Here is a 24,504-nt window from a genome sequence, read left to right on the forward strand (position 1 = left end):
CTCCCCGGGCAGAACACAGCGTGCGATCTGTCTTATCAGCTGTTCCACTGAACGATGGATTTCATGCCGAACTGAAATCCATCGTACAGCAGAAAAGTTAAAGATTGGCACATTTACATGCAACGATTATTGCTCAAAAGATGGCTCTTGAGCAAATTTCGAGCGATAATCGTTATCTAAATGGGCCTTAACAAGTAGGAATTGACCAGAGAGGAGAAACGCAATCATTAGCAGTTCTATTTGTAAACAAGAGAGAACACACGAATCCAGGTGCACTCAGACACCAGACATACCGAGGCTATAAGATCTCATATCCTCGGTCTCCTGTCTTATGTCCAAGTCCCCCTGGATCCTTGTGTTCTTCTCTCTTGCTTGCACTCTATGGAGGTTCTGTTATGGTATACTACCCTTAATACGCCAGCCTGGGTGCCCTAGATCTCACCCACAACCCCTGTCTCTGCCTACTTGCCTCCATTCCTGGCTAACCCCAGGCGGACAACTGGGGGGCGATCCCTATTCTCACTAGGGACCGAAAAAGACGCTGGCGTACCTGGATGGACAGGGTAGTATACTGACAGAAAAGGCAGATGTGAATAACCAACACAAACAATACTAAGCAGAACTGAGGCAGATGGAAAAACCTGGCGGATAATAGCAAAGTATAGCAGACAAGATGACAGAAGCAGGAGACCAACAGAGGCAGACTAGCTAGCACACTGAGGGAAACCAATAACTGGCAGTGATTGCAAGTCTCTGCCCGACCTTTAAACAAAAGCCTCCACCCAGGGGCATAAAGTGGGAGACAGTCAACTCCCAACAGAACGCAACAAAAGGGAGGTCGTGCACAGCAGCTGCAGTCACAGGTCCGTGCACGGCACCGCCGCGTGCCACCAGCACCACGTCGGCCAGGCACCCGCACCCCCGGCAGCCGGACAACAAGCCGGGGGGACGAGCCCCGACCGCGGGACCCCGCACACCGCCGCCCCGGGAGGACCAACAACCGCCGCATGGTAGCAGGTTCGTCCATCCTGTGGGAAGGCTGCTGCTCCAAGGACACTACACATTGCTTCCTTTCCAGTTCTTCAGCTGCTCTCCGTTTTCCCTATCCATCCTGCAGTTTTACACTATGGAATGATGTTTTTTTGTTTGCTCCACTTTGATATGTAGCAATGTGGGAGCAAGGTGTTTGGAACCTAGCCATAAGAGGAACACTGACTAAAGCAGAATCACCTTATTAGCTAAGTAGTTAGTTAGAATAACTTCAGGAATCTCTTCAATGTTTTATGCTGGACCACTGTGATAGCTCTAGTTGTTCTCTTTTCATCTAATCTCCGTTCATATTTTTGTCTATTTTTCCACAGAATTTTGAAGCAATATTTCCATCCTAATATTGTCAAACTAATTGGAGTTTGTACACAGAAACATCCAATTTACATTGTCATGGAGCTCGTGCAGGGTGAGTTTAATGATGTCCGTATTCCTGGGCACACACTGCGATAAACTAAAAGTTACAGTGCCATCATGTGGCGTAAGGTGGTAATGGTGACGATCATCATAGAAGCAGTTGGAAAATAGTTAAAGCAGTTGGCCATCTTCTATTTTTCTTTGGCATATGCCTTAAAATTGAAAGTTGCATCATTTATATTGTGCTTTCCCTGCGCTATCTGTAACATGCGCTGTGGGACAACACCGCACAGATTACAGAAAATGGACTGGTATATTAAAAATAAAAGTTTTAATATACCAGCCCATGATATATAACCTAGTAGCCATGTGATATATCTTGGACTGGCATATTAAAGCTTTTATTTTTACAATTCCTATATGTGCTTGCATGTTAAACATCACCAGAAGCACAACCTATTAACACATCTTATGAAAACGTCCCATTTACACAGGCTGAGTACTCGCCAACTCTAATAAGGGCTGATTGACAAAGCATTAAAGATGAGTGAGCATACTCACTAAGGCAAACTACTCGAGCGAATAGTGCCTTATTCGTCTCTAAAGATTCGGCTGCCGGCGCAGGTGACAGGTGAGTTGCGGGAGTGAGCAGGGGAGAGAGAGGGAGAGAGAGATCTCCCCTCCGTTCCTCTCCGCTCTCCCCTCTCCGCTCCCTGCCCCCCCCCCCCCTTCCCGCTGGCAGCCGAATCTTTAGAGACGAGCGGGTAGGTACTCGCATAAGGCACTACTCGCTCGAGTAGTTTGCCTTAGCGAGTATGCTCGCTCATCTCCACAAAGCATGTCATTCGGTACTCGTTCACTGCTTTGTGGGGAAGAATGATCTTTAATATGATTGTACCTCCGCATAGAGGTGTCATTGTCAGCTGTATATCACCCCGTTCTCATTATATAGCCCACCAGTGCGCCTTTTTATTCTCTCATAAAGGACTAGCTCAGCCAGTGAACATGCGTTTGCTCATTCGTTGGCTGATATTTTGCACATTTACATGGGCCGACTATCAGAAAAATTAGCATTCAGGTGAACGTTCGTGCCCAGCAACCCGCCGATGTAAATGATATTTTAATTTTAAACCATGTGCCAATTAGAACAAGACACTGGCAAGCCCCTTCGTTAGTTAAAAGATGGCCGCAGCAGAAATCGGCTAGATAATAAGTTATGAGGGTTTTCTGGCTTTATGTTTGCAAAATGATTGCAGATTGCAACTTTCTAATTTACTTACTTAGTTTTTTTCTATTTCAGGATATCTGCTTGTTTTCAGTTAACACAAACATTTGCTTTAGGCCAAAACCACACAGACGTATATTCTGGCCGCGTGCTATCTGTATATTCCATGATCATATAGCTCCATTAACCTATGAGGCTATTCACATATACAATTTTTCTCACGGGCCAATGGTCTGTTTGAAAAAAAAGAAATCATGTCATCCCCTTGTCTGTTTTCATGCCAGCAGGATTTTACTGTTTTCAATTCTGCCCCCAAATCTGCACTTTGGCAGTCCTCATTTTGCGAATATCCCACAGGAGGGCACAGTCAACAACACTGTTGCGGTATATTCCATTGTGTGTGAAAGGCACCTAAGTGTCCCTTTTATTTTCCCAGCAGTGTACATGGGATGTAATAATGTGCTATATTTTTGTACAAATCAGTTGCTCTCATTAAGGGCTCCTTCACACGAGCGTATGCACATCTGCATGCTCCTCATTTGTGGAAGAACACTTTTTTGCATACATAGCAGTGTATTTTACTGTACTTTTTCCACCCGCAGGACATGTTCATTTGCAATCTGCTAACCATTTGCAACTACTTGAAATGGCTAACAAGTTCCAGATGTGTTCTTACGCAGCGTATTACGCATTTCTTTGCATATTGCATGCACATTTGCACCCCCCTCCCCATTGACGTCTTTGGTGACCCTTGGTGTGCAAATGTGCTGAAAAGTAGAGCATGCTGCATTTTTTTTTTTTTTTTTTGTGCAACCAAAAAGCTCATGTAAAATTTGGAAAGGTGAACAAATCCATTGAAATCAATGGGTTCTATTCTCTGCATATTGTGCGCACAAATCTGTCTGTGTGAAGGAGCCCTAAGAGCCCATTAGCATTGAGCTCTGGAACTCGATGGATAAGGCTGGAATCACACATGCACTTTCTAGTGTAGTTTTTGATGCAATCCTTGGGTCAAAGTCAGAAGTGATTTCAAAAGGTATGGAAAATATAAAGAAAGGACATGGGGTGCCTTCACAATGGCGAGAAAATCGCAAATTTTTTGCACAATGCGAGAGTGAGTAAAAACGCAGAATTATGAAACCAATGATTTATAACGGTTTCCTTCACATCTGCGATGTTTTCACTAAGGCAATGTTGCGAGCGGGGAAAAAATCACGGCATGTCCTTTCTTTCTACGATGTGCGATATTTTTTAGTTTTTATCTCCCATGTTTCCCTGTGGAGCCTCCTTTTTATCACATCACAAAGCACAAACTTGCGATTTTCGTGCGATGCGTTTTTAACATTAGAAAGACCTATTGACTTTCACGCTAAAAATTCGCTGCTAAAAGAGCTAAAAAGAGCGCAATATCAAGCAGAGTTTCACCGCTCGGCCGTGTGTAGGAAGCTTAAGCCAAAGCCTTCAATGCATCTACATACATCCACCTGCATTTTGCAAGGGAAGAAAGACTGTCACATAGCAGCACCCTTAGGGTGTATTCACACTTATTCAGGTTTTTTTATTTCGTTTTTCAAGCCCAAAACAGGTGAGGAGGATCGTAAAAGAAGAAAAAGAATAAAGGACAAAAATAACTTCTTTCTTCAGATCCCTTCCTGGTTTTGGCTTCAAAAACTTCCAACAATATCTGAACAAAACCTGTATGTGTCAACTCCCCCTTAAAGCCTTAGTTGTTTTCTTATAAAGGCTTCGAACCATTACGACTCCATTAAATCTTACTCTTTCCTTTGTAGTGGATATATAAGTGGGGAAGTGACAGATTTTAAGCTCAGAATTGTGATCAGCTGATATGTAATATAGTATCAAATGTAGCAGACCACTGCACTAACTTTGTTGTCCTGTAGGTGGAGACTTTTTGACATTCTTACGGAATGACGGCCCCAGACTGAAAACAAAGGAACTAATCAGAATGTCAGAGAACGCTGCTGCTGGGATGGAATACTTGGAAAGCAAACATTGTATTCACAGGTACAAGCCCAAGGGTTATTGCAGCAGTATCTCGCAAATCCAGGCTTGGTATGTTAGTAAAAATGATGCACAGCTCCTGGGTTCCTTCACATTCTCATTTCTAGATGTATGTATGAATAGAGTCTGTATTATTACCTGTGCAGAATTCAGAAAGTCCATTAAAAATAACAGTTTAAGGGCTTATTCACACTGCTGTAGGCACAGCTACGCTCAGCAGCACAGAGCGTAGTAGCGCCTGAACAAGGGGAACGTCTTCCCATTTTCCGGCAGTTCAAACTCTGCGCCTGAGCGCAGGAATTCGAAAAATGCTGCGGGAAGATAGGTGCCGCCTGATCTTCCCCGCACGTAGTTGCCAAAAAGATAGGACAGGTCCTATCTCTTCTTGGCCGTACTAATTATGGCCAGGAAAAGAGGTGGTGAATCCGAAACCACTGAAATCCCCAAAAGAGATCAGTGGATTTGTTTTTGTCCCACTATATGGCCGTGATTATCCAAGCAGTATAGGGGACAAAACCACGCTCATCTGAATCCGACCTTAGAGCAAAAACATATGGGCACTCGCCGCTCAGAACATATTGGTGCATGAACTGGGGAGGGGGGGGGGGGGGGTGGACTATTGAAACTCCAAGCTTCTGCAGGCAAATTTGAAAAAAAAGCGGAAGATACAGTAGGTCCTGCCTGGTCCTTCTTGCCCGTAGTGATAATGTGTGGGCATCCCGATAGTTGAAACAAAACCATTGAAAAATCACGGCCACATAACGGGGCTAAAACGCGCTCCTCTGTTTAACCATAGAACAAGCAAACCATAAATAACACTAACATTCATTTCACATGAGAAGCGGTTCTCCACAGTGAGTCAAGTCCATTTTTAAAGCGTTTGCTCCTTATTATACAGTACAAATCGCTTTGCTTCTGTTGACACGTCTACAGGGCGATATTGAAGCAAAGTGAGTTATTACCTGTTGTATAACACTTTTATTCAACGCTGTCAGAGCAACAGAAGTCCTATCCACAGATTGTAGCGTAGATTTTCTCTAAAACCATTCCTTGTGACTCCTCATACAGAGTAAAATGAGGTCTTTTCTTTACCAATGACAGCAAAATACATTAACTTACATTAACTATATGCTACAAGTACGTTCTTTATCGGAGTACTTAATAGATGTCATACTATATAAAGTAATTTTATCTGAAAAGACATTAACAACACTAAAATTAGAAGTGAATGAGGACAAATGGACCAAAAAGCAATAATCTGTTAATGTGCCAGACTTAGGGCTTCTTCACACTCTTATTTTCTCGCATTTTGAAATGCATGAAAATTTTTTTAATTCAATGGTGGCATTTTTTATGTAGTGTAATTGTGTACATTTTTTTTCTGATGTTGTTCAAGTCCTGTAGAGAAGACTTTGTGAAAAACACCAAAACAAAAGCCATACCAAGAGAATGCTATCTTTTGAAAAAATACCACTGATGCAGAAAAAGGCACAAAAATGTTGTAATATAAAACATGTTGTAGACCGTTTATTTCACTGTAGACTTTACAGTAACATCTGGCTGTTTAAAAGAAAAAAATGCTAATCAAAATGACATGAAAAACTGTTTTCTGGAAAAGCTAAGGATGAAACTAGCTTAAATGTCGGCTCTAAAAATGAAAGCGAATATGGCCCAGCAGTAGACTAGTGTGTACATATCCGAGTTAGACCATGCGGCTGCTATAGGATGCTTGGAGAGAGGGTCTCAACCATGATTGGTCCAATCCCCCTTGCCGCTAGGTGTGTAGGACTCCCCTCTCCAGAGAAGCTGCGTTGTTAGCAAACAAGGGTTAGGGGAATTTGTTATCGCCTCAACACCCATTTCCATTAACCTTGAGCAAGCAGCTGATCCATCTATTTTGGTTGGCTAACCCTGGCACTAAAATGAGAAACTCTTCTTGATATTTGCTATGAGGTCTCCTCTTATTTACAGTATGGCCACCCCTGACAGTAGGGTACTTTTTTTCTCTAAATTTGATGTTTCACATTGTAAGAGGGGGGTATGGTGTAGGGAAGAAAAAAAACAAGGTTACTTTTTTTTTCAATACTAGTAATTACATTTTGGGTGCTTTTTTTTTTAAACTGGTAAAAAAAAGACCAGACCATATACTTGCGCTCATCGCTCCCACATCTTGTTCAGCTGGAGGCATCAGGATCCAATGCAGCAGTGCACAGAGCAGAACAAGAGCTGGGGGTCAGCACAGGAAGTATATGGACCACTATTAAATGAATCATTATTTTTAGCCTCCTTCCCCATCAACAGGGTGACAAGTATATATCACATTGTGACTGGGTGAGGGAGGATGAATATTGGGAGACTCCCTGCATAAGTTGACATGCCTGCTAATCTTCCCATTGGTGTGTGTGGTCTTTAGTTTGTTGGGGTGTGTTTGCTTAGGATTATACTGTTGAATTGAGTTAATGATTCTCTTTCCTTTAAGATGGCCATACGCTCTAGATAGGTACAGTCCGAATCTACCAAGTTCAGCAAGTTAATGTTTATTATACAGGCAGCCCAACTGCCTCCTGACACTTGCCTATGCAGGAAAGAAAGATCGGGATTAATGGATTTCAGCATGCTTGATCCGTTGTTCCTCAGGAAGATAAGCAGCTTATTCCCATCTGCCTACTGAAATAAACAAGTAGATTCTATCAATCCGAGCCGGCATGTTTATGGGGTTGGGGGAGAAAGCTGTCATATGCATTTGGCCTATCAATATTTAAAGGGAACCTGTATCTTCCTGTAGCACCATAAAGTAAGTTGTAGTGCTGTTAGTGGAGATAACAGGGAGCCAGGGGAAGTATTTTTTTTTAATATTCTCCGGCTCTTCCGATTTCACACTGTCACCTGCTGAAGATCACGTGCCGCTCGAAAATCTGACTCTTCAGATTACCATGCGCACGCTCTCCCATTTGTTTTCTAATTTCTAGTACCCCCCCCCCCCCCCCCAACGTACAGGCAGTATGTCCCCCTTTGCTCTCTTCTGTATGCCATATATCTTGTCTAAACGCTTTGTGAGAAAATACATTTTTGTGGAGAATTACTATTTCCCGCCTTTCCCAGTCCACCTATTGATTTTCTCAGACATCAGTGATTTGATACAAAGAAACAAGCCGGAAGGAGGGTCAATCAATAGCTCTTTAATGAACATCTGCAGATGGGTCACCAAAAATAAAACATGCATACTTTGATTAATGAATGTTCGCAAAAGTGAAAAGAACGCTCAACAGCTTCCGTTCTACAGGTATCTGGAAAGTCTAAACTAATGATAAAGTATGTGCCTACAGCAATGTAACATCGTAGGCGGAACTAGAGCTTCACCTGGTCTAACCCTGCAGAACGTGTTTCCATCAGGGAGCTGGTAGTTATGGTCCCTTTGAAACATATATATGAATCAACAGCTTGCATATTTTTCAGGGGTGTACATAGAAGAGAGGGGGCTCCAAAGTGAGACCCCCGTTATATTGTGAGATTTTGCCACTTAAGACAAAAAGATCCAGAGGAAAATTCATCAAGTAAAAACAGGCGCACAAAGGCAAATTTTTGCATAAGACTAACTTGCACAAAAATTGTGTGACTTTTTTCTACTATGCCTGTCCACGCCACTTTTACGAAAAAGGAGCATGGCTTGGTGAGAGGGGGTGTGGCCACACAGACTATCACATTAATGTATAATTTATGCCAGAAACTGGTAAGAAAAAATTACACCAGCGATCTATTCCAGCTTCTAGCTTGCATAGATTTCTATGTAGTCACAGGGGCAGCCTGAGTTGTGCCTTATATATGAAGTTTGAAGTGCCAGTTTTAACACATTTTTCCCTTGGTGTTTGGTTTTTTCCTGACCCTTGGGGCAATTTTCCACCCCCAGTTTGCTAACATTGCAGTTCTTCTAGACAGGACAGATTTATACGGATTCTCGCCATTTAAAGGAAATAAGCGAATGTGTCATCAGAAAATGACCTATTATAAAAAACACATTTTTGTGTTAAACACATTTTTTTAAGAGTTTTGATGATTTTTTTTGTCTAATTTTCGATCACTAATCTATAATATTACATACATATCCATTTTTTTTCCTGGAAATAAGACTTACTCTGGAAATAGGCCCAAGCATGATTTTTGAGGATGCTTGAAATGAAATATAGGCCCTACCCAAAAAATAAGCCCTAATAACAGTTAATAAAAACAGTCAATTTAAATGGTGTCCAAGCTGCTATACATGCAAGAAAGTTAAATCTTTTGGAGCAAAGATTAATACAAGACCCTGAATCATATACATACCCTGTTCCCTAAAAATTAGACAGGGTCTTATAATAATCTTTGCTCCAAATAAATAATTATATATTAATTATACCCTGTTTCGCCGAAAATAAGAGAATTTATAAATATATACTTTTAAAAAAATCCTAGAATCCTGCATTTTTCTCACTGACCATATAGCCTAATACTAGTCTGTCATTTCTTGATATCTAAGTAGAAAACTTTGCAGCAGTAATCTCACTAACCTCACAGGCAGGATTACAGTGAGAGGTAAAGGCCCATATAGACGGGACGAATGACAGGCAAACGATTCCCGACACTTGTCCCAGCACAGACTCCCTCCTGTGCTGCTGCACAGGAGCTAGTATCGCTGGCTCACTGCGAGGAGACAGGAGGAGATTTCTCTCCTCATGTTCCCCTGCCCCTCTCTATTAACTTAACATAGTGGCTGTTCAGTACTGAACGGCCACTATTTACACAGAACGATCAGCTCATCGTTCATCGTTTATGCAGCATACATTCAGTGATCGCTCAGTGTAAATAGCAGCCGTTCAGTATTGAACAGCCGCTATGTTACATCAATGGTTAGGGGCAGGGGAGCGAGAGGAGATAAATCTCCTGCAGCCACCCCACTGAGAGCTAACAATACTAGCTCCCATGCAGGTGCATGGCAGCTAGTATGTGCAGGGACGAGTGTCGGGCATCGTTTACCTGTCATTCGCCCCGTCTAAAACACATATATGTAGATAACACAGGATCTACCATTTGCAATAGGTGATCAGCTGTGACTATCTACTCCCCGCTTCCCTGCATAATCACCTCTATACAGCTCATCAGGCATGTCTAGAACAGTCTAACATACAATGTCAGTGGCTTCCTTCCCATCCATTGTATAAATGGCCCATGAAGCAGCCATAAAGCAATTTCTCCTAGGGCCACATCAGCATAATGTTGCCTTCAAAGGGCCTTTTATAAGGGCTAATTCACACAAGCGTATTTTTTATGTACGTATCACAGGTGGCTTAATCCATGTTGATTTGCATTGGGGTATTCAGACATGCATTTTTCACACACACAAAAAAAATCACAGCATGCCCTATTTTGGTCCGGATTACAGACCAGAATTGCCCATTACGATCAATGGGATTATGTAAATACACAGTGAGCCTGCAGGATACATGCATATTCACTGAATATTTATGCATGAAAGCAGAAGGGAAATCTATGGGACCTTCTTGGGGTTTTCTTTTGCACACATGAAAAACGCAGTGAATATGCGCACGCAAAAAAACAAAAGAAGGTCCCAATACGCAGTGGGCGCTCACTGCTCACATATTTTCGGTCCATGAAAACACTGCATATTTCATGGACCAAAACTGCTTACGCTCTTCTTAATAAGCCCTAAATGTAACTACTCCTTAAGTTGGCAGTAGAGCTCTTTGCACTGTGATGGTGGTTCTCCCCTTCCACCGAGCTTCCTACCTTGGAGGGTGTCTAGGGTGCCTGATTAGGGCTGTTAGAGCTCTGCCACCACCTGTGAGTTGCTGAATGGTGTAGATCTCAGAATCCAAGATGGTGCCTGCTCCCTGTGCTGGCACCATCCCCTCTGCTAAACACTGGCTGTGTCCTCCGGGGAAAGTGGAGAGTCGTTCTTTCTGCGTCCAGACCTTATCACAGACCATGTAAGAAGTCATGGCAGAACGGATTCGGCCCATGGGTCTTGAGTTTGATAAGTGTTCTAAATGCTCTTAATGCTGTTAAATGTAGCCTAGGAAAGATGGCAGCCTCCCATAGTCATGGGCAGACAACAGAATAACCAATTCTGCGATCAGAAAAAAACAACTGAATATAAAAATGTTTCACAATCTGATTTTAATTAAGAAAAAAGGTTGCGATTAAAGTCCCTATAACAGCAAAGGGATTGGGACCAATTAGGGCTGGGCCTCCTCTCCACAAGGGCTTAACCACTGACCCATCTTGCTACCCAGGATTAATATCCAACTTTGTTGCCCTTTAAGCATCCGCTTTTAATGACTAATTCAGTTGTCATTCTCTGCAGTGGGTTGTTTTGTGGGAAGAGGGGTGGCCCATTCCTATTGGCCCTTTATAAAAGGACCATAATTATCAGGCCCAAGTTTCATCCAGGTGAATAGTTAAAAAATTTAGAGTGCTATTTGTGCATTTCACATTTCATTCTTTTTAATGCAGGGATCTTGCAGCACGCAACTGCCTTGTGACCGAAAAAAATGTCCTAAAGATTAGTGACTTTGGTATGTCAAGAGAAGAGGCAGATGGAGTATATTCATCCACCGGAGGAATGAAACAGATTCCTGTGAAGTGGACAGCACCAGAAGCTCTCAACTATGGTATTTCTTTACACTAGTATTATGTTTGCTTCTCCAGGGCATTGGGCATATAGAAAATGTTTTTTACAAAGGAGATTCATACCTAGGCTTTTATTTACATTCCACAGCAAAGTTTCGTATTGGTGCTCCTCCCCCCCCCCCCCCCTCCCGCCTTCCTTACAGGGGATCGCTCAGCATGAAAAAAATCCTAAACTCCTAAAATGTGTGGATTGCTGAGGAGACACAAAATCCAAGAATATAATTGTTATTGCTAAACTCCCTTTCACTCCCTTGCAGTAATCCTGCAAACAGTCTGTGCCCTGTATGCTAATAAAGCATCTAGGAGTCCACTATACGGTTTGTCATGGCTTAGAAGTCTGGCACATGCATTGTAATACAGGGCAGAGGTTGTTTGCTGGCTTAAGGCCCATTTAGACCCAACGATTATCACTCAATATTCCCTCAAAAGCCATCTTTTGAGCGATAACCATTGCATCTAAACGCGCTGCCATCGTGCACTGTTCATGCTCTATTCATTAATCGCTGATTTTTGGCAAGCTAAAAGTCAGCGATGAGCCTTATCAGCTCCGCCGCTGAGTTCTCCACGGGATAGCAGCTGATGGCATTCTTTCAGCTGGTATCCCGGATGGAGCGCTCAGCGAAAGCTCCAAGAACAAAGCAGCTCCTGCTGTTCTCGGCTCTAGCAGCTCAGTGGGATACTAGCTGACATCTCAGAGAACAAAGCAGCTGTTTGCAAATACAAAGCAGCTGCTGTTCTCGGAATAGTCAGCAGTGTTCCGCTCCGCCTTCATTTAACTCTTAAGTAGCTAATTAGCTACTTAGGAGTTTATGCAAAGATGATCACTCAAAACTCACGCAGACTGTCATTTGAGCGATTTTTGAGTGATAATCTTTCAGTGTAAATGGGACTTGACTGTGGGAGTGGTTTGTGAAAAAGAGAAAAATAGATATAGAAGAATCCTTTATATAAGATAGAATAAAAGGAGAGCAGAAGAGTGTATTTTTTACATTGTGTTCCTTTAACATATTTGTCTTCGGCTTTTCTTACATGTATTGGTATATAAAAAAAATTCCTGCTCACAGTTGGAAGTTCGAATTGATAGAATTCAGTGAATGCTCAATTATATAAAACTCAGTGCCACAAGCAAAGTATTAATTTGCTTTTAGAGAAAAGTAAAATGTCTTTGAAGCCCTAAGGAACATTGCTTGGTTCAAATATCATAGGCTGAATGTTCTGTATTTTATTTTTTTTACTTTAACTTCATATTAAAGTCAATAGGAGGCCATATACCTTCAATAGCTGTTGGATGAATAAGAATTTGGCGAACGGCTATTCCCCCTGCCCCCATACACTTGTACTATGTGCTCTGGCAGTAGCTTATCTCCCATGACAACAAAACAATCTGAATGTTTAAATCCAGCACAGCTAATTCTTTACCCCAACATCTGCCATCAGGGAAGAGTCGGGTCACCTCGAATTTGGCTGTCATTAATCTAATGTGTATGGCTAATTTTAAGCCTTGAGCAGTTGCATAGCTATAGGGGTCGAAGTTGAGACCGGGCCTCTAAGCCTAGGGGACCCAGAGGCCCCCCTCACCACAATAGCGGCCAATGCTGCACATCCGCTACATGTCCACCGCCTCCGTAAGTGAGACCGCACATAAACCTCCCTATCCACTCACTGTTGCCAGCAGCTTCTATGACAGCCCACTGACTCCAGCGCTTACTGTTCTATGATGCGAGGACATGGGAGGAGGGGTCTGGCTGTGTTGGAGTCACTGAAGGTTGTGCTGTTGGTGTTAGTCCAAATGAGTAGGAAGAAAAGCTTATGTGCTGCCGAAGTTGAAATGATGTAGGGCATAAAGGCAGTATTAATCAAATGTGCGGACACAGAGGGGCATAACAGCTGATTGGATAACTCCTTTAAAGCTAAGCCGGTGCACTATTGGTATATTGGGGCACTGAAGGAGCATTGGTACTATGTGTGGGCACTATTGTTATGGGAACACTGAGAGGCGGGGGTTGCAGCAGGACGGGGTGAGTATGAAGAGATGAGTCGAGGCTGGAACTAGTCTTCATGATGGTCTGGGCCAAAATACAGAAGAAAAGGGAAAGTGAACTAGTCCAGTCAGAGATGACGCCACCTGTGATCACTGGAGGTCACTGCACTGTAATCATTATCACTGTATAGAGCTGCCATCTGGTTATTCTATTGGGGCTGCATTATTTAGAGTTATACTAGAGCTGAGCCATCTATCTAAGGCTGCCATGTTATGAGTGCCTTATATATGTGCTGTCTTCATATATGTCTTGGGGCTTGTGTCCTAATCCCCTAAGACCCTAGCAACATCCTTGGCTTCTTTCCTTAAGAGACCCTGCACTGTTCTACACAGACTACGAATGGGAGTGATGAAGAGTATTTTGGGGTGGGGTTCCAAGTTAAGCTTTTGCCCCCGAGCCCATTAGCCTTTAGCTACACCCCTGACCTTGAGTTTAGGCGCATTAGTGATGCACTCTATATACACTTTATTCTTATTTCAGGTCGATACAGTTCGGAAAGTGACATCTGGAGTTTTGGAATTCTACTTTGGGAAGCGTTCTCGCTTGGCGCAGTGCCATATACAGCCATGAGCAACCAGCAAACTAGAGAAGCTATAGAACAAGGTAGGTGTGTGCTTGGTGATACGATTTAGGAATCCAGAAAAAAATATCTCTGAATAAAAGTGTTCTCCAGCATGTCACATACAATTTAACACAAGTCCACTGTGACCGAGATCTGTACGAGCCTTTGTACTTTACAGCACCCCCCCCCCCATCTGTTGTCGATCACCTTTGATCACCGTTGTGCAATTTCAAATAGGTAACTTGTTTGTACTGATCTTGATCACATCTCATAGCCCACTTTTATCCAGAGCTGCATAAAGAACTCTCTTGGGTTTTTCCTAGCTATCATCCTCCTAAATCAGAGCTTGCTATGGTGATTTGCATTCTGGAAAGTATAGCCTCTACAGCGAGTAATGAACAGCGATCCGATGTAGAATAAAAATTCTGTCACGCATTGCAGCTAGTAAGATATTAGAGGTATGTACATGATACAAAGCCAACTGATAGCAACCAGCAGACCGCAACATTGAATGTGAATAGTCAATAATATATGATGTTCAAAGACGGACCTGCACTTAATCATTGATGAGAAGTGGATCAGACCTGAATGTCTTCAGCCTACCTAATGGTGTGTGTGTATGTATGGGTATTAATAAATCAACTGCACAATTGGGCCTTTTCTTTTTTTTTATTGACTTGAAGTGTCATTTTAGGTGAAATCAGTCAATATTCTATGTGTACAAAATCAATTTTCTTGTGATTGCAGGAATCCGCCTGTCTGCCCCAGATATGTGTCCAGATGATATTTATAGGTTGATGCTGCGCTGCTGGGAATATGATCCAAGGAAACGTCCGAACTTTGGCAGTGTGCACCAAGAACTTATCAGTGCCCGCAAGAAGCAACGATAAGGCCCCTAGCTAACAGACTATGTAGAAGGAAGAGATGCAGTTGTCATTGTATTGCTGGTTGTCTGGTGAGATTTACTTTATGAACTTATAGGATGCAATCTACCAGGGCATTAATACTGCTCCATACAGATAAGTTAGACGGCTCACTCTTCTCATTGTGAAATAAATGGCTAAGCATTCCCTCGTTATCATAGCAGCGTCTGTGAAGCTTTTCTTCAGCGGTTGACTTCAGCATCCCTGCATTCCTGAAGCCTTTCTGCACATCACCATAGCAGAATTATAAAAGGTCAGCTTTGTGGATCCTGCATCAGGATTACTCTTCAGAAATGCAGGGGTAATGATACTGTATATGGTGTGTACACACACAGAGCAGAGCTTGCGGAGCAAGATTCATCATGTCACAATATGCTATTTTAGATCGCAGGTAATCTCACTGTATTATCTTACTTTAGGGAGTTTTTATCATGGACGTACAATGCAGCCCTAAGGAGTGCTATGACCTATTCAGTTCTGTTGTATCTACAGTAAATGCACGTGGTATGAAATAAAAAGGGGGGAAAAATGTTTAATCTGTATGCATATTGAAGAGAAATACATATTTGAAGTGCTATCTCATTGACTGAGTTTCAATAAATATTGGTTCCTGATATAATTTCCTCTAGGAATGTACTGTTTTTAATAGAAATAACCACATTAATGTTATGTTGTATGATTGTGCGACACTCTAGAAGGTACTGCCGAACACTTATCTGTGTGATGGATAAAAAGGAAGCTGAACTTGATGGGTCTATGTCTTTTTTTTTAACCTATGTGATTATGTAGCCTTTTTTCATCATGACAAGAAGAAGGCCTTTGTCTTTATCAAGCTTAACTTTGTTTTTAAAGGCCCTTTTACACGCAAAGATGATCGCTCAAAAGATGGCTTTTGAGCGATCATTTTGCATAAACTACTAATTGGTACTAATGTCAGTTAGTAGCTTATTAATTCATGTGAGCCACTGGGAGCCAAAGTCAGAGAACAACAGGGTGGTCTGTTCTCTGAATGCATTCCCTTTGTTCTGACAGCTCAGACAATGTTATCAACGCTCCCCACTGAGATCACAGTGTGAAGCCCCAGCTATCAGCTCTTTTGACGAATGATGGACTTTATGCCGAACATAAAATCATCGTTCGGCAGAAAACTGAAAGATGGACACATTTACACGCAACGATTATTGCTCAATAGAGGGCTTTTGAGCGATCATTGTTGTGTGTAAAAGGGCCTTTAGTCTTTGTTGCAACTGGCTATGTCCACCTGTGGATATTAGGTTTATTATTACACATACACAGACAGGATTCTTTGTTTCCTGTCTCCTGCCACACTCGTAGACCTCTGGTGCTTCTGCAATCGTTTAGGAGCGCTGACTTTCTGCATCTTTGGCCCTGCCTTCCAGCTGTCGACCATCTGACCAAATCATGAGCGGCATGCCCTACAGCAGCAGGGAAAGAGGGCATGTCTGGTGGGAGAGACCAATTTGTTTGCACCGAGGGTCTGAGGTCATACATCATGAAAAAAATCTTTTTGCACAAGCAAAGGTTACTTTAACAAGTGTATTTTTGCACATCTTCATTAATGTTCAGTGAGAAAGTGGAAACTAGAAACATGCAGAGCAGCACACAGGAGGGCAGGGGAACTGGGGGTATGCTGTAACACAGCATGAAGTCAATGCACAGCTAGCCTCCTATCACAGTAGGAAAGTGGAAGAGTATGACAGTATGACACCTAAACGAGAGCACAATAACAAAAAAGATTAACATGAAACCATACCAGTTAGTATTGTTTCACAAAGTTCATCTGGTGCCAGGAGTTCAGGAACTATTGTAGTTCTATAGGGATTTGCTGTAAATGCTTCAACCTTATTGCTTCCATTCCTAACACTGGAATTTCTGGGATGCAAAAACTGTCCGGAGGCAGAAGTGTTATAACGGGCTTCATCTCTCATCTATTTCAAAGGGAGTGAAGCCAGCTATGACACTTCCAATGCTGTCTCCTATGATGACATTTGGTCCCACTGCACTGACAGCAGGGTGGGTGATCGGCGCATCGCTGGGAATCCAGAGAGGTGGGTCCACAGTGATTATGTATTGATGATGTATCCTTAGAATAAGTCCTCAATAGTTTTTGCCGAGAAGACCCCTTTAAGTCTCCAGTTCATACCACTGTATAAGCATACACTGGCACATGTTGACTCCTATTGGGAAAAAAATGTTTCATGGTATATGTGTCTTTTAATGAGTCCCTCTGCATAGGAAAGCTTAGTAGTATAAGCTTTCCTATATATACCTACAGCGCTGACCTCCAATGTATGCCAATGTATAGGCAGACTGCAACATACGACATTCATTGATTCCCATTGTAAGAAAAACCTACTACACGGCATAGTTCTTTTTTACTGTCTCTTAGTGCATAATTAAGTAGTTATACATCATCTCACTATAGTGAAATTAATCCATTGCCTTTTCTACCTGTTTTGATAATTTATATTGCTTTTAATGAATCCAGCGCTCCATTTCTTACAGCCGCTGCTATCAGTCCACAGGCATCCCAAGCAGTTTCTACTACCTCTCCCATACTTTCTTTGCCAGCATCTCAGACAGCTCTGTATCTCCCCCATGCACCTCATAGAGCCAATATGCCTGCTACACTCCCAGGCTTCATCTTTCTCCTCTATTCCCTTTCTCCAATATCAAAGTGATATCAAGACACCCTTATCCTGTTCCTCTGAAGTATCGCCAGCCTGCTGCCCCTGCATGCACCACCGTCAGTGCTGCCCGCTGCACTTCGGGGGCGTGAGCACTAGGTCTGACATACTGGGGATGCATCTGAAAAGAAGATTGGCACATGCATGGTAAAGAAAACTCATAGGGACTTGAGAGCTGACATATCCATACATACAGCCACAAAGTTTCCTAGATTTAATGTATATAACATCACTGGAAGTTGAGTGGATTTGACAGTAGAATCGCATGACCAGAGTCAGGATTGGCAAAACAGTACCTTTTTGGAAAAGCAATCACAAAACATGGCTATATACTCACTGACTAAGGAGGGCAGATAGCTGCATCCTCTCATGCAGGTAGCAGACTATGGCCATGTTCTGTGATTGTTTCTATATTTCCCCTTCTGGGCAGCAGAGTGCTGGCTCCAGTGGTGGCCTGGGCGGCTGCGGAGGGGCCCCCTAAGAGCGGCTCCTAGGCTTCGCCCAAAACCCTGTCCTGGCTGCCTAGGAGGCCGGGCACAGCCCGCAGCAGCCCCAGCTGTCGTCCATGGTAGTTGGCAGAGACAAGTCTTGAAAAATGACTAAGTCCAGAAATCCATGAGAACTGGGAAGGGGAGAAACCAGGTGCTCCAGGCTGGGCTGGAGTTCCAGGAGGTCGGCCTGACTCCGCCGGTTTTCCCCTTACCATCTGCCTATGTGTCAAAATGGGGGAAGTTAAAAAAGCACCCCCAGCAGATGTATGCAGGGGGGCTGTCTGGGTGAAAGAGAGTGGGTGGCTGGCAGCAGGGTGCTGGCTCCGGCGGTGACCTGGGAGGCTGCGGAGGGTGCCCTTAAGAGCGACTCCCCTCTCATCCGCGCCGGCAGCGGAACATTTTCTTCCGAGCGGGCAGGTACTCGCTAAGGACAATGCTCGATCGAGTAATTGTCCTTAGCGAGTATGCTCGCTCATCTCTAATGACTATCTTTTAAGCCTTCTGTGGTGCAAAGTGTTAATGCAGCAGAAATTAAGTTCTAAGCTCTCGCGACCTGAAGGTTGCAAGTTCAATCCCTGCGTGGTTCATCAATCCCTGCTGGGGGGTAATAAATAAACTACCTGAAAGCCCTGCGTAATAAGTTGGCGCTATACAAATAACAGACTTATTTTATTACATATAATGGGTGTGTGGGTTCAGAGTATACATCGGTGAATATTCCTGACGTATGATATTTCTCCAATGTCCCTAAAGAAAATTGGAGCCTTTAACTAGTACATCATTGCAGTTTGTTAATACCGTAATCACTCCTCAATGTGTAAAACCTGATGCTAGTATTCTGAATTTAATGGTCACCTGATCGACCAGTCATCAACTCAAAATCCTGTACTGAAACCTCACTAATATTAAGGGATTATACAATAAAAAGCTATATTCAAGCTCACTGGATACTTGGTAGAATAGACAGGGTGTTACATGTACTGGGCTAGAACTAATATGAGTGATCACAAAAGGACTTGCCACAGGAGGACCATTTTTATTAAGTTTAAAGAACATTGTGTTCTGCTCTAGCGAGCGGGATGAGTGAGTACATTCTGTATAATAAGATACATTTCCATAATACTGAAAAGAAAAGTGGGGCTGTGCAACACAGTAAATAGACCAGGGACTAAAACAGTTCTGTAATTGAAAAGAAACACAACAAAAAAATGACAAAGCCAAGAACTAGAAAGTACTATATAGGCTAAATGGGAGAAAGATGATGGAAACGTTCAAGTTTGTCTAAGTAATACACGTGCCAATGCACAAGTCGGTGTCAATACATCTGATTGAAAAGGTGGGGACTAGAATATCAAAGTAGAATATAATATTGTAGAGCATATTGTCAACATATATATATATATATTCAGCAGGGGCGGAGCTAAAGGCTCATGGGCTCGGGTGCAAAAGTTTATCTTGGGGACCCCAACTTCTCTTGACCCCTTAATGCAGAGGTGTAACTGGAAGCTCCTGGGCCCCAATGCAAAACCTGTATCAGGGCCCCCAACTATAATGCTTTATTCATAGTACTGGGCTCCCTATATGGAGAAGAGAGGCCTTATGGGCCCCCTAAGTCTCCTGGGCCCGGGTGCAACCGCATCCCCTATAGTTGCGCCCAGTGATATTCAGTATAGACCACAGTCTTAGGCTTCATGCACATGGTAGGTCCAAATTCCGGCTGCGGAATCCCACACGGAATATGACCCTGATCATGGCGGGTCACTCTGCGTACCCATCGTCGTTTTTGCAGGCATCCACGTGGATTTGTCTTCTTCTGGCTTCTCTGTACTGTAGATTTTTTTTTTCAACTCCTGCTTTTCCTGCGGAATCCGTGGCCTGTCCTCAATATCAGTCGCAGATGGGTTGCAGATTGAACGGCTTCCATTGATCTCAGGGGAAGCCGCCCGTGTGGGAATCGCAGAAAAATGGAGCATGCTGCAATTTTTCATCCACGAGCAGAAACCATTTCTGGTTTCATGAAGAATCATTTTCCCATAGCATGCTATGGAGGGTTATTGCTGCGGAATCCGGAGTGAGGCCATACATATTCTGTAATTGATTTTCATACAAAAAATTCTGATTGTTTGATTTCTATGCTTGTATTGTTTTCCAAGGCACTGCAGACTGGAGAACTGAAATATTAGCAAGTTCTGTCAGTCAGATTAAAAGAATAGTTCCACCTCTACCCTGCTCACTTATAATGAACGTGCATTTAGGGCCTTTCCACTGAGTTATTACAATGGCTGTATGAGGGTGCTCAGGGATGGTGGAGGAGATCAGGAGGACAGAGAGCAGAAAAAGCTACTATTACAGAGGGCTGTAATTTATTGCAATCAATTTTATGCTCTTATCAGCAGTGAGGGAGGAATGTACTAACCGCTACCCAGAGAGCAGATGAGAGATAGCTGTGTAGTATTAACCCCTTAGTGACCACCCCGTTGCATTTTTACATCCTGGCTTGCTGGGCTTTAATCCCCAGGGATGTAAAAATGTACTCCCTGTGGGGATTAAAATCCACGCGGCCGGCTCCCAGAGGTAGCTGACAACCTGGAGCTGTCGTGGGGGGCTGCGAGAAGCCCACCCCCTACCCGGTCATGCAATCGGCGCTATCCAATGAATAAAAGTAAATAGAGAGCTAAAAAAAGTAAGATTTTAAGCTCCCCTCACAGATCGCATCCATGAGGGGGGCTGAAACTACTCACTCCCATCTTCCGCATTGATCTGGTCTGGAACAGATCCTCCGCCGTCTTCTGCGCATGCTCACCAAAGGAAAAATGGCGACACATGCGCAGAAGCCCAGATCAGCGCCGGACATTTTAAATCTCCTGGCCCCCAGCTACAGAAGGTAGACAGGAGTCAGGAGATATCACCGGAGATCACGGAAAAGTAAAAAAGTTTTTAAAAGTTAGCTTCAGCTGTCCTCGGGGATTGGATCCATGAGGGCACCTGAAAATACTCAATGTGATGTCCCGCAGCGGTCTGGACCTGCCGCGGCTTTCTGCGCATACGCAGAAGGCCTGAGTGCCAGGCAAATTAAAAATTTCCCTGAACCAAGCTGTCAAAAGATAGCCGAGTGCAGGGAGATGTCACCGGGGACCCCTGTATGTGGTTCCCGGTCACATGAGCACTGTTCGCTATCGGATAAAGTTGGTCATGTATACTTCAAAAAGTGTAAAAAAAAAAAATTTACAAAAATAAAAAGTTTGAATTTCAGTTAAGATCAAATCCGTAAGGGGAGAAGAAATGACATGCCTAAGGTCCCTAGATTTGTTCCCCGATTGAATGTTTATCCACAGACTTTTCTCAGCTTTGGCGCATGCGCCCATCAGCATAATAGTGGACGCATGCGCAAAGCTCAAGAATTGTTTGGTAAATTTAAAATCTCCCTGCTCCTGGCTACCAAATGTAGCCGAGAGCCTGGAGATGTCACGGGGGGGGGGGGGGGCTGCGGTATGCGCTCCCCGGTCATGTGATCACCGTTATTCATTATTTTTAAAAAAAAATTGAACTTTCATCTTCACCCATTGATGCAATCAGTGAGCGAAAACTTCTTACCAGAGGACTCCACATTTGAATCCCAACGCGATCCTCCTTCGGGACCTTCCCGGCTTCTGCGAATGCGCCCACCGGCAAAATGCCAGACACATACACAGGAGCCGGGGAAGGCTTGGGAAATTTAAAATCTCCTTGCTCCCGGTGACTAAAGGTCACCAAAAGCTTGGAGCAGTGACCAGTGGCCTCGTTGAGCAGTCCCCAGTCACATGATAAAAAGGTAGCGATCTACCGTATGCGGGTCTCACACGACCCGATAGGAATTGCGGATTCCATATGCGTTTGATCCGCGGTAATACGCAAATTAATCAAATGCATTGGATTACACAATTTCCCTCACATTAGCGGGTTGGAATTATGTAATTCACTTAAAGAAAACATAACACACCATGTTCTGTTTTACCATGGATATCCGCAACACAGAGCCCATTGCGCTCCATGGTCACGGATATACCTGCAGCCCATACGCAACTACATTGTATATGTGCTGCGGGTATCCGTGTCATCGTTAAGCGACAGCGCGGGAAATACAAACTAAAAAAGTTGCTTGAATGAGGATGCAGTTATGCGCAGTACATTACGTGACCGTACGCAGGGCCACGGCCTGGGCTCACAGCTGGGATCAGCTGCAGACTTCCACAAGCGGATTCCACATATGGCCGTGTGAGTCCAGAGTTTTTCAGATCGCTACCTGTAGTCCGTAATTTACAAGAAGCCCCGGGAACGCTCGCCTTCATGCAGTTCCAGGAGCAGCTTGTTAAGCACCTTCTATTTGAGACTGCCGCACCGCAGCAAGCTTATGTTTTAAAAGTATTTTATTAACCATTACATTACAGTCAGGATCAAGCCACCATCCCGTCTCTCAGCGAGTTTCGTAGCCATCCGACATCCCGTGCAGAATTTTATAAAGCAAATAAAACATAACATATCAAAACAAATGGCAATCCCCTGAGTCTTAAGCACTAAATGTCCCATTGTTTAGGGATTTAAAAATGGAGACTCAGCAAGCTTACAATGCCTCACAGAGCGCCACTTTTTACAGCCCATCCCTGCGCCTGAGGTCAAGAAATACCCCCCAAAAAGCGTGAGAGGAGGAGGGATGCCCGGTTTTATTGCCTCATGTGCCCATCCCAAAAGGGCCTCTGTAATTACCCCTGTCTTCGGATATACCAAACAGTTCACATTATTATTTTTATCTAAGATTTAAGGAACGCCAAAAAGGGAGGGGGGGGGGATTATTTTTAGGGAGTCAATTTTGTTTTCCGCTCAAGTGAACAATAGGGCCTGGAATTTATTCAGTTGTGCCCTGAAAGCCACTGGGTGTTCCCTCCATTATAGGCCTAGCCATTTGTCTAGTAAGCAGATTGGGGCTACAATGGGTATGTTTCTGAACATGGAACAAACAGGGGGATCTATTTTGGGGTGCAAGTCTTCATGTATATGTGTGCTATACAAAAAAAAACGTTTTTAAAATGAAATTGCCAAAAACAAAGAATCGTAGTTTTTTCCCCTCTGCTTTGCTTAAATTCATTCAACTACTGTGGGGTCAAAATACGCAGTACACCCCTAGATGACTTCAAGGGGTCTAGTTTTCAAAATGGGGTCATCTGTGGGGATTCTTCATCGTGTTGGCCGCTCAAGGGCTCTACAAGTGGGCAATGGGGTCTAAAATGCCTTCAAGCAAAATGCCTGTTCTGGAAGCCACCAGCTGCTTCTTTCAGTTTGGGCCCCGTTGTGCATACGAACAGAAATTAGGGCCATGATAGGTATGTTTCTGAACACAGGACGGCGGTATCTACTTTGGGGTGCAAATTCTCATTTTCATGTGTACTATAAAAAAACCACCTGCCTTTAAAATGACATATTTGCAAAAATATGAAATTTTATTTTTTCTTGTCTAAACTGCATTAACTCCTGAAAAAAAACTGTGGGGTAAAAATACTCACAACCCCCTCAGTGAATATATTAAGGGGTGTCGTTTTTAAAATGGTGTCATTTGTGGAGGTATCTATCATTCTGACACCTATGAGCCTTTGCAATCTTGGCTCGGTGTAGGAAAACAAAGTGTTCCTCAAAATGTTGATAAGTAATGTCAAATTTGTACGTCTCCTAAATGGTTAAAAAATGAGAGTTTTTCAAATGTGCATTCAGAATAAAGTAAACAGATGGAAATATATATCTTGCTAAAATTTGTACAGTATGTTTGCACATGTTTTAAGATCTTGCAATTGAAAATGTTAAAAAATGACAATTTTGTTTTCAAATGTTCCCAATTTTGGTGCTTTTTAGTAAATATACACAAATTCTATTGGTCTATTTTAACCACCTAAATAAAGTACAACATGTGGTGAAAAAACAATGTCAGAATCACTTGGATATGCAAAACTTTTACTGAGTTATTTTATGTTAAAGTGACACGTCAGATTTCCAAAATTTGGCTTGGTTATTAAGGGGTTAAGTGGGTGTAAGAGGGTACTGTGTGATGGTAATGATAATTGTTGATCTGGTTTTAGTGAGTTTGGGTTTGTAATATATATTGTTTAAGTCTCTGCCCTCTGAGTGCTGGTAAGAGTAACCCATGCCTGGCGCAACGCGCTATTTTCCCTTGTCACAGTGGTAACCAGGAGGTGTTATATATAGGGTGGTGCCCACCATGGGCGTAACTATAGAGGATGCAGGGGATGCGGTTGCACCCAGGCCCAGGAGCCTTAGGGGGCCCATAAGGCCTCTCCTCTCCATATAGGGAGCCCAGTACTATGAATAAAGCATTACAGTTGGGGGCCCTGTTACAGGTTTTGCATTGGGGCCCAGGAGCTTCAGGTTACGCCTCTGGTGCCCACCCTGTGCTGGGA

General features: G+C 43.2%; 1 protein-coding gene across 1 annotated transcript in view; it reads left to right on the forward strand.

The window, feature by feature from the left end:
- FES (FES proto-oncogene, tyrosine kinase) overlaps window positions 1-15,611 on the forward strand; it is a 99,099-nt gene extending 83,488 nt beyond the window's left edge. The window contains exons 15-19 of the mRNA XM_066592734.1: window positions 1,362-1,456; window positions 4,531-4,654; window positions 11,159-11,316; window positions 13,858-13,980; window positions 14,687-15,611. Coding sequence (XP_066448831.1) covers window positions 1,362-1,456; window positions 4,531-4,654; window positions 11,159-11,316; window positions 13,858-13,980; window positions 14,687-14,829 — 643 coding nt within the window. The 3' untranslated portion in view covers window positions 14,830-15,611. The remainder of the gene's footprint in view (window positions 1-1,361; window positions 1,457-4,530; window positions 4,655-11,158; window positions 11,317-13,857; window positions 13,981-14,686) is intronic.
- Window positions 15,612-24,504: the final 8,893 nt, after the last annotated feature.

Source organism: Eleutherodactylus coqui, chromosome 2 (assembly GCF_035609145.1).
Source record: "Eleutherodactylus coqui strain aEleCoq1 chromosome 2, aEleCoq1.hap1, whole genome shotgun sequence".
NCBI lineage: Eukaryota > Metazoa > Chordata > Amphibia > Anura > Eleutherodactylidae > Eleutherodactylus > Eleutherodactylus coqui.